The sequence below is a fragment of the Lepidothrix coronata genome, unplaced genomic scaffold (assembly GCF_001604755.1).
Source record: "Lepidothrix coronata isolate B3197 unplaced genomic scaffold, Lepidothrix_coronata-1.0 Scaffold267, whole genome shotgun sequence".
In the NCBI taxonomy this organism is placed as follows: domain Eukaryota; kingdom Metazoa; phylum Chordata; class Aves; order Passeriformes; family Pipridae; genus Lepidothrix; species Lepidothrix coronata.
The window spans coordinates 1684447-1695480 of record NW_016690447.1 but is presented as its reverse complement, the minus strand read 5'-3'; the positions used below and the strand labels follow the sequence as shown (position 1 = coordinate 1695480).

The following is an 11034-nucleotide window of genomic DNA, read 5'->3' as shown; positions in this document are numbered from 1 at the left end:
AAAGAGTGGCGTTTGTGAAATGTGCTATACTTTTCTAGTTTTCAAAACAAACAGAAAACTCCATGATGTCCTTTCCTTCTACATTTAATGGGGAAGAGCCTGCACCAACTCTTTTTAGATCCCTTCCTGGTCTTCCCAGCTGAAGTATTTTGAAAGAACTCTTGGATACTCTTGTAGCAGCAATATAGCAAGCTCAGGATTTTGGAGAAAGATATAACATGCTCATGCAAAATATAACATCACTCTCAGCCTGAGAGTGACACAATTGGTGCAGCTCCATGCCCTCGGGTCCTGCGGATGTCTTTCCAGAGCATGTGTGTACACCCCGTGGGGCAATTGCAAAGCTGCACTCTGCACGTTGTTGGCAGTGCTCACAGGCACTATCCCCACATTTGCAATACTTACAAATCCAAGTTTAATTGTAAAGAAAGAATTTAAAAGGTAGGGTGTAGAGACAAGGGCGGTCAGAAAAAGGCAAAACCCACAAAATCCTTTATAAGGAAGGTAATGATGAAATTTGCACCTTTCATCCCTCCTATAGTATCCCTATGTGAACTGAAGCCCTATTACTCTATTTATGAACTTTGTGAAATTAGAAACTCTTCTGTAAGTTGAGGACACTCATTGGCAATTGTTAGTACCTCTGTAACTCAGCTTCCAACACAGGGTTTGCAGAGAACCTGGCCTCAGCTCTCTGATCTCTACCTGCTTTGTAGTCAAGGTACTTAGGACTTGATCTGTGGTGGGCCAACAGTTTTTCAAAAGAAACAACTCCTTGCAAAGCCAATTTCCACACCAGTCTTCACATACACAATATTGTGCATGTATTTCTCAGTCCATCACCCTGGTTAATCCAGGATTTTCCCTCACAATATTCCAAAGGTTTGGCAAATAATTCTGACAGATAGAACACATTTGAAAAAGGATCTACTGCCTCCCTCTATTGGGAATACTGGATCTGCTGTTTTGGAAACACTCAGAGCCCAGCTGTCTCTTGCCGACTGTGCCAGATATTAAAGGAAAATATATCATGCTGGATCCAACAGTCTGAGAGAGGTTAGGCTTCAGGAACTCCATGTTCCCTGTTGCAAGGCTCAAAATGTGCTCTCAGGAGGCACAAACACACACAGAGCAAATGTATGTGCCCTGTACGTGCATTTGCATACATAAATACATCTATCTATATAAAAAGAAATATATACATATATAAGTAAGTGGAGGACAGACTGCAATGATCAGGCACAGGGCATGATCATAAAGGCATGCTGACCAGCCTCTACTTACACATCATCAGTCCTTTTTATCTCCTTACCCCTCTAGTTTTGTATATTTGTTCCTGCCCAGATCACCTATCCTCCTCCTCTTCAAACCTTTGGTTTATCCCTAAAACGTCCCATGACTATCTCTGTGTGCTCCCAGTGTCTCTTCCCCTGCACCCCTCGGCAGCAGCTCTCCTCAGTCAGAAAGGAGAGCTGCTCCCTGTGGCGCATGGGAGTGGGTTTCACACCTTGTGTTGCGTCAGTACATCCCTGGGGACCTGGCCAGGGTGCTTGTTCCTTGGGAGTCCCCACTGTACCCTGTGCTCCCCTGGACTACAGAAGTGCCTTTGATGGGCTGATGGGCTCCTGTGATGGGCCTGGGAGTAGCTGGGCAAGGTGTTATTTGGGCTTCTCCTCTTGCCATGGTCTTTCAGTGTTGCTTCATGGGTGTGCAGACAAGTTGTTATCACATAACCAACACAGATCACCCAGATGTTGCCCCCAAGCTCGCTGGGATTCCTCTAGGGGACAACACAGCATGGAGGTGGAAGAGAGACCTTAGGAGGCACGTATAGATCTTCCATTATATTTTGGGATTCATTCCTCTGACTGTCCTGCTATAAGAAGTTGCTGGGGAAGGGTCTGGAGCACAAGTCTGATAAGAAGCACCAGAAAGAGCTGAGGGGGCTCTGTCTGGAGAAAAGAAGGCTCAGGGGGGACTTTCTCACTCTCTCCAGCTCCCTGACAGGAGGGGGAAGCCAGGTGGGGGTTGGGCTCTGCTTCCAGGAAACAAGTGACAAGAGGAAGCAGCTTCAAGTTGCGCAAGGGGAGGTTCAGACTGGATATAAGGGAGTATTTCTTCCCTGAAAGAGCGGTCATTAGAAGGCATTGGAATGGGCTACCCAGGGAACTGGTGGAGTCACCATCCCAGAAGTGTTAAAAAAACATGTAGGTGTGGCACTTAGGTACATCATGGTGGTGGACCTGGCAGCGTTAGGTTAACGGTTGGACTCAATTATCTTAGAGGTTTTTTCCAACTTAAATGATTCTGTGATGCTATGGTGTAAGATATTCCAGGGGTGGGATCAGCTCCTCAGTCAATCCCAGTCTCTGCAGCCCATCATACCAGTGGGGATGAACCCTAGCTGCAGCCTCATGTCTGCAGAGGTTCAGCTAAAGTCAGCCAGGCAAAGAAAATGTCACAGCTGAAGCAGATTGAAGCCTTATTTTCTTTTTTTTTCTGTAAAAGCATTTGTAGAACTGAACCTTTTCCACTCACTGCTTTTGCTTTGCTTCAGACTTAGCTGAGGCATGTTGGTTGTGGGGCAATGGTTTTAGCTATTTAATGTTTGTTGTTGGAAATGTTTGTCCAGACCAGAGACTTACCTGCATTGAGGTACTGCCTTGTCCTGCAGTGTTCTCTTCAGGGAGTCTTGGCCAACAGCCCCTGTCAGTTTGCCTGTGGTGCACAGGGGCAGAGCCAGGCTGGGGTGGAGGTAAAAAATTATCTGCTTGACTCAGGCAGGAAAAAACCATCATGAAAAGGACCCCAAATGCTCGAACGGTTCCTTGGCGGATTAGAGGGTTTCTGAGCAAAGAGGCTCCTACTGCTTTTCTTTCCATGGGATGCATTAAACCAGGACTTGTCTGCATGGTACAAAAGCTGCATGCTGATTTGTCATCTTTTTCTTTCTCCAAAAGGAACTCGACAGCAATCCTTTTCACAGGTGACAATCAATCCCACAAATGTCCTTTCTCAGGTGTCTGACATGTGACTCTGGGAACATGTTTGGAGATATTGTGATGCTTAACTAGAGGACTCCTTCAGGGCAAGCTGTCCATAGCTGTAAAGTCCATATCAAAGCCTTGAAATTGAATGCTAAGAACAGTGACTACTTTTGACCTTGATTATATATCAGTAATGAAACAGTAACCTACATTTTCATGTTATTGGCTTGGTGCTCACAAAAATAGTTTTGGAAATTATGAGTGTGTGTATGTGTATGTATGCATGAATTGCCTTCAGTAAATACATCAGTATGTGATCCTGGGCACATGTACAGGCTGGGCAGGGAATGAATCAAGAACAGCCCTGGGGAGAAGAACTTGTGGATGCTGGTGGGTGAGGCTGGAAAACCCCCTGTGTGCAGGGCTGATCCCCCAGTGTGGACAGCAGGGGAGGGGGGTATTCTGCCTTTCTGCCCCCTCAGGTGAGTTCCTCCTGCAAAGTTGCCTCCAGCCCTGGGGGCCCAGCACAGGAAGGATGTGGAGCTGCTGGAGCGAGTCTTGAGGAGGCCACAAAGATGTTTAGAGAACTGGAGGCCCTCTGCTCTGCAGCCAGGCTGAGAGAGCTGAGAGTGCTCAGCCTGGGGAAGTGAAGTCTCCAGGGAGACCTCAGAGCCCCTTTCAGTGCCTAAAGAGGCTCCAAGAGAGCTGGAGAGGGACTTTGGACAAGGGCCAGGAGTGACAGAACAAGGGAGAATGGCTTCCAACGGAAAGAGTGTAAGTTTAGATTGGATATTGGGAAGAAATTCTACCCTGTGAGAGTGGTGTACCGGGATGCTCTGCCTTGAGCCTAAAATACAGTGTCTGTGATGAGTTACTGCTTTTAGTGTTGAATGGTGTTAAAACCAGCCTGGTTCACCAGACTGCAAACAACCCCCCTGCTTTTTGAAGCAAGATTTAACAGATAAGCTACTGACTGGCCTGGGAATATGTGACTGGCAGTCAATCACTTTATAACTATAAAAGCCCAGTCCAACTTTCATATGGCAGATTCTTCCATATACTTTTTTGAGTGTGTGGAGCTTCTCCTGTGAAGCAGAGATACCTCTTCGTGGTTAAGTGAAAGACAGAGATCTGCCCACGATTGTTGTGTGGTGAGTTACATCAATCTCTACTTACTGATTATTTCTTTTTGCCAGCTTTGATACTATTGCTTTAATACAATTGCTTTGGTACAGTGCACTATATCACTTTATGCTATACTATACTCTACTAGTAGTTTTTTGCTTTTATACTGTGTAGTAAATAATTCTGACTAAGATATTTTATCTGTTCATTTGTCATAATAAATAATTCATTTTACATAAATATATCTGATTTGCCATCATTAAGACCTGTGGGACAAAAGTGGTTTAATTTTGACTCTATAATTCCTTAAATTTAAACTGTGGACAAAATCTGAGGCTGAGATTGGATCCAGACACACCGAGGCTCCTCTCTGAGAAGGAGTTTGGAAAGCAAAGGGGTCCTTTCTGCACCTCATAGCTCAACAAGAGGGCTTCTCTAAAAAACTTTGTCTAAACCTTCCACTACCCTGGGACAGGTGGAGAGGCCCTGGCATAGGTTGCCCAGAAAAGTTGTGGATGCCCCATCCCTGGAAGTCTCCAAGTCCAGGTTGGACGGAGCTTGGAGCAACCTGGGCTGGTGGAAGGTGTCCCTGCCCATGGCGGGGGTGGAATGAGATGACCTTCAAAGGCCCCTTCCAATCCAAACCATTCTGTGATTCTAGTAATTCACACATCTGTCTTAAAACCTTGGAAAACCTATGAGGAATTTAGTATTTCCATCTTCAATCCTAGTTTGAATAATACTCATTAAGTAGAAACTAAAGGGGAAAAATTACTGAATAGCTCTCAGTCACTGAATGCTCTCTTTCATGTGTCAAACTAAGAATCAGAACTGTGGAAAACAACTAGAAGTTATATAAACTAATACATAATCAGAAGTGACTGTCAATTGAACACTAGTCATAATTCTCTCTGTTACTCACCACTCCACGCTTAGAAAGCTTAATAACTTTTTTTTTTTAAATAGGAAACAGGAGGGTGATGAATGACCGACAAATTATTTGGAATGATGGTCAGTTCTGAGACCTGCAATACTCTTTAGTCCATCATGGGTCATCTACTGCCACCACCTGCGACTCCTAGAACGCTTCCATCAACGCTGCCTCTGAACAATCCTAAACATCCCCTGGTTAGATTATGTGACTAATACATCTGTTCTAGAACAAGCAGCAGTCACAAGCATTGAGGTCATGTTGCTGAGAACACAGCTGCGCTGGGCAGGGCACGTCTCCAGGATGAAGGACCACCGCCTCCCGAAGGTCCTGCTTTATGGTAAACTTGCCACTGGCTGCCGCATGAGAGGAGCCCCGAAGAGGAGATACAAGAACTCCCTGAAACAACATCTCAGCCTTGGCCATATTGATCAACATAACTGGTCTACTCTGGCCTCAAATCGGGAGGCCTGGAGACATACCATCTATAAGGCTGCTGCTTCCTTTGAGAACGCACACAGGATCACCCTTGAGGAGAAAAGACAATGCAGAAAGAATCGTGTCTTGCTGGATATACCACCTAAGGAGTCTTTCTGCTGTGCCTTTTGCAATCGGATATGTCTATCTCGTATTGGCCTCATAAGCCACCAGCGTGCTTGTAACAAACGTGGATAGAGCCTTCCTAAATCTTCGTTCGCAAAGCCTAGCCATGAAATGAAGAAGGATGAAAAGTTCACTAAGTGCAATGGCTTTAATGTTGGTCTGAGACAGTGGTGTCTCAATGGCAAATGCAGATGTGTTGTGGGCTAGATCACTTCTCTCAGAAAAAGCCAAATGAAGACACTACAAACATATGTCTACTGTGAGGAAAGTTGTGTTGTTTAACATAGCCTTCAGCTCTGGACTTCAGCTCCTGTGTCTTTGGACACAGCAGAGAGCGCCATAGCCTCATTGTCCAGTTAACACTAAGGAATGAAAGGAAGAGATGCAGAAGAAAGTTTTAGGGTATGGCCCAACTCAAAAGGAAGATAATTGAATATTCTTGGTGCTTGTGAACTCTGACAAGTCATCAGGTTTATCAACTAATCAAACAAAGAGAGGGACAGGCCCATGTCACAGCAGTGAATTGCCAGCCCTTCAGTAATGCAGTCATCCTTTGCCAGATTAGCATTTTCTTTGGTATTCTACAGAGACTATTTTGACATTTTTCATTGTAGACAACTGATTTTATTTTCGAAGGCATAGCTGTGGATCTGCAACAGGAGTACTTGATTTGGTTTCTTCAAGTATCTTATTTCCAAGTGGAATATGAAAAAATCTTGAGAAGGTCTCACTGGTTCAAATATCTTCAGACTGGGGAAGGACAAGTCCTCTACATATTAGATTATGACAGAGAAAGTGACACCTATTTCTCCTTGTTTTTAAGAGGTGACCATGGATTTCTCTGATTGGTAATGATATTTGTTGTAGGGATAGGTACAATTTTGGAAGAATTCATGATGGAAAGCTAGAACTCAATTTCTCTCAGGAAGACTGTAAAATGCCTTCTCTAATGGGTTAAATGGTTTTTTTTCTTCTTTCTGTATTTCAGAGAAAGTCACAGGGAGAAGCTGTAAGGTATGTCCCTGGTATGCAGGGAGATAACATGTTTGCAGACACGTACAAGGCGTCGTCAAGCCAGAGAGTGTGGGGGAGGAGAGAGAGAAGAAACAAAAAGAAGGTGGGGCATTGCTTTTTTCCTCTGGGGGCCCGGTGCATGCAGCATGTTAAGAAAGGGTCCTTGCATCTGAAATAAACCTTTTTTTAAATTGTTCCACTGCCTTGACTTTTTTGGGAAGAATACCTGCATATGTTTTACTTTATATTGTAAAGAATGAAAACACATGTTTTGAGTGATGCCAGGCTGGGCAAAGTTATCTGGATTACCCTGTAGACTACATAGGAGGTAAGTGTCTGCCTGGCCAAGTTAGAAGATTCAGAAGAGTTTTGGGAACAGAATATAGACAAGGAATGACTGACTATATAAGGTTGCTGGTGTGCTGCCCTGGGAATGTTGGTTTGCACATCACTTTCATGAACAAAAGATGAAAGTAGGCCTCATTTTAGGTTTAAATGTACTCTAAACTATGTTCCAAAGTGGCTTGAAGGATTGAAAAAGCAAAAGTTGGATGCAATAAATTCTTATTCTTTGGACAGAGCAATCGAGTTAATATCTATTGTATTCCTAAAGCAACTGTTATAAGGGATTATTATATTCTCTTGCAAAGAAATAATGACTTGCCACATTAGAAAGTATTAGATTAAATTCTATGGTGAGAACAAAGCAGGATGTCAGATTAGACCACTTTGACAGTGGCTGAAACACTTTGAAAATACCTGAAGCAAGATTTTTAATTGAATAAATAAGTTTAAATAAGTAAGGAAAAATGTAAATATAGAATAAGAATAAGAAATAAGAATAAGAATTAAGAAATAAGAATAAAAAATAAGAATTCGGGGTAATGATTAAAATACAACACTTCTCATTATTTAAATGGGAAAAGCTCTACAATTTTTATTTTCTAGGCATTATTTATCTAGATATTGATGAAGGACTAAGCAGTGATTACAAAATAAAAGTGATAGAATGTCACATTTTTGCAATTCTCTCACTTTACAGCACTGGCGTCATTTACTCTTCACTTTCTGCCCTCTTGCCAATTTCCCGGCTCTTCACTCGGAGCTTGTTGACCTGGGACTCTGCAATGTCAGCCCGTTCCTCGGCTTCCTCCAGCTCATGCTGGATCTTGCGGAACTTGGAGAGGTTGACATTGGAGAGCTCCTCCTGGAGATATGAAGAAACATAAAATAGGCTTTAAAACATTTAATGATAGTCCTACTGTAACACTGCCCTTAACATGCTGTGGCATTTTCCTTTTTAATAATGAAAAATACCCCTAGGACTATGAGTTAGTATGTAATTCTCTCTAATACTTCTAGAGAAATCCAAGGAAATAGCTTAAATGCTAAATGTTTAGATGGTTAGTAAGACATACCAAGAACCTAGCTCTAAATATGAAGTGCTAGTGCACTATGGAATTTTTGAATTATTATATATAATTGCAGTTATTTCCATTAAATCATTTTCCAGTTATTTACTGCTATAAAATTATATATTACAATTTTTGAAGGTGATTTGTTTTCTGCTAGGCAGAAATATGAAATAAAGAAAATGAAAGGAAGCAGAGCCCTACTCCCACAATGTTGAACATGGTTTAAACAGAAGGGAAAACAACAACACAGAATTCCACATCCACCTAGAAAAAGACTGACTTCACACATCAATACTCACAGCCTCTTCAGCTTGTCTCTTGTAGGCTTTCACCTTCATTTGCAGCTTGTCCACCAGATCCTGCAGCCTGAGAACATTCTTCCGGTCTTCCTCAGACTACAGAGAATGGCAAGTAACAGAAAACCTTGTTTACATCATTCTCTCAATTTCATAAATGTGAAACAGAGGGAATAATATAGTTTATGGAACACTGCAGTCCAGAAGGACAGGTGTCAAAATCCAGATAACTCCGTCATTGTCTGAGGTATAGAAAGAAATCCCTCTGGAAGGCAATGTTCCAACGTTTTGAGACACTATTCTACCAGGAAGGCAATGCAAAGAAGCCTCCAGCCTTACCTGGTAGGTGAGTTCCTTCACCCTCCTCTCGTACTTGCGCACACCCTTCACGGCTTCAGCGCTGCGCTTCTGCTCAGCATCAACCTCCCCTTCCAGCTCCCGCACCTGCAATGAGAAGCCCGTCCCTGCAGCTTCCCTGGGGGTGTCTCCCCAAGAGACGAGGTCACTCATGCACCAACACAGCCCTGCTCACCCTGGCCTCCAGCTTCTGGATTTGCTTCTTGCCTCCCTTCAGAGCCAACTGCTCGGCCTCATCCAGACGGTGCTGCAGGTCCTTCACTGTCTGGTCCAGGTTCTTCTTCATCCTCTCCAGGTGGGCACTGGTGTCCTGCTCCTTCTTCAGCTCTTCTGCCATCATGGCCGCCTGAGCAGAGCAAAAGGTCAAAGCCCTTGTGGGGCTGGAGACATTTTGGGGAGAATACATCGCCATCAGCAATGAAAGGAGCCCCGACTCACATCTGTGATGGCCTTCTTGGCCTTCTCTTCAGCATTGCGGGCCTCCTGGATCGTATCCTCCATTTCGCTCTGAATCTGAGAAATGTCTGTCTCCAGCTTCTTCTTGGTGTTGATCAAGCTGGTGTTCTGTTGAGCAGCATCAGAGATTTATTTTGTTAGCTCATTATTTGAAATCAAGAACATTACAGGATTTTGAATACTTTCAGACATAATTATATGAAAAATTGATATCAGAGATTTTTCTAGTAAAATTTCTTATCACTAGGGTACAAGGATTTTTTTGTTTTGTTTTTTTTTTCCTCCAAGAATTAATTTTATTAATTTGAAAAAGTGTTTAGAAATACAATATATGCCACATCTCAGCTACTGAGGCTAGCTCAGGAAAGTAAGAAAAATAGATTGAGACAAGTCAGTGAAATGCCTTCTCTTCAATGTTAGGGAAGTGTACTCTACCCTTAACAACTGAAAAGAGAAAAATTTGGAATGAAGATAGGATGGATCCCTTCCAGAATTTTCTCAGCAGTTGAAACCAGACACTTTCCATAGAGTTCAGCACTTGACCACTCGATGACTGTTATGACATGTAGCTCATGTCAAAGCCTGCTCGATATGGGCTACATTAGCGACAGGAGTTCATCCCCACTCTCTTGCTAGTGAAAAAATACATTTTGGATGTAATATGAGGATTCCTCAGTGCTACATTTCAACTGAAAAGGAATGAATGGTGCTGTGGTCTCTGAATTTCCTGACTGTTTGGAGCATTTGGAATGTCCCTGTGACTAAAGTGTCTCCCCTGGAGATTATCTGAGCACGCAAGTAAGGTAGAAGCATGGGAGCCATCGTATGCAGTTTGGGAAAAAAATCAGTGCACACATTTTTCCAGCAAAGATCTCTTTCAGTAACTTAATGAATACTTCAGAAAACAGGATTCTCTTTCTCGAAGTTGAGCCTCCAGTGGTGACTGGAATAAAGCACACAAGTGTTCTCCCACTTACCAAGAATGCCATTTTTCACCAAAGGACCTCACCTGGGTATGGAGGAGCTGCACACGTTCAGTGGCATCCATCAGTTCCTGCTCAGCCACTTTCCTCGACCGCTCCGTCTGCTCCAGGGCTGCCCGTAGCTCCTCAACTTCAGCCTGCAGCAGGTTTGCTCTGCGCTCCACCATGGCCACCTGCTCCTTCAGGTCATCCTGGGTCCTGAGAGCGTCGTCCAAATGGATCTGCGTGTCCTGTAGAACCATTGAAAGAAATTATAAGCAGATTTAGAGGTGTTGGGGACTGAAATGATCAACCACAATGTTTCTCCCTAGGCAATTTCTGTTTAACAGACCTTGAGCACAGCCTGCGTGTTTCTCAGGTTCTTTTGTGCCTCAGCAGCCTGGCGGTTGGCATGGCTAAGCTGGATCTCTATTTCATTCAGGTCTCCCTCCATCTTCTTCTTTAGCCTCAGGGCTTCATTCCTGCTCCTGATCTCAGCATCCAGGGTGCTTTGCATGGACTCCACGACTCGGAGGTGGTTTCTCTTCAGCTGGTCGATCTCCTCATCTTTCTCTGCTATCTTCCTGTCAATCTCAGACTTCACCTGGTTGAGCTCCAGCTGCAGGCGCAGGATCTTCCCCTCTTCATGTTCCAGGGAGGCCTGGACAAAAATAAATCAGAATACTTTTCTTGTGACAAATGTTGAACCTGAAGTTTTGAGTAAAAAAAAATGCCGTGATTAGATAATATCTCTACTTTTATACAACCTCTTTTCCTCTTTTGTCTGGAAAGAGATAAACGAGATAGAAATCCAAGACACGTAAGAGAGCAATAAATAATGCTGTGTACCTCAGCTTCCTCCAGCTCGTGCTGGATCTTGCGGAACTT

General features: G+C 43.5%; 1 protein-coding gene across 1 annotated transcript in view; it reads right to left on the bottom strand.

The window, feature by feature from the left end:
* Window positions 1–7571: 7571 nt before the first annotated feature.
* LOC108507721 (myosin-1B-like) overlaps window positions 7572–11034 on the bottom strand; it is a 19739-nt gene continuing 16276 nt past the window's right edge. The window contains exons 27-34 of the mRNA XM_017835940.1: window positions 10996–11031; window positions 10499–10807; window positions 10194–10397; window positions 9167–9292; window positions 8904–9074; window positions 8711–8815; window positions 8375–8470; window positions 7572–7867 (exon numbers count right to left, since the gene is read on the bottom strand). Coding sequence (XP_017691429.1) covers window positions 7715–7867; window positions 8375–8470; window positions 8711–8815; window positions 8904–9074; window positions 9167–9292; window positions 10194–10397; window positions 10499–10807; window positions 10996–11031 — 1200 coding nt within the window. The 3' untranslated portion in view covers window positions 7572–7714. The remainder of the gene's footprint in view (window positions 7868–8374; window positions 8471–8710; window positions 8816–8903; window positions 9075–9166; window positions 9293–10193; window positions 10398–10498; window positions 10808–10995; window positions 11032–11034) is intronic.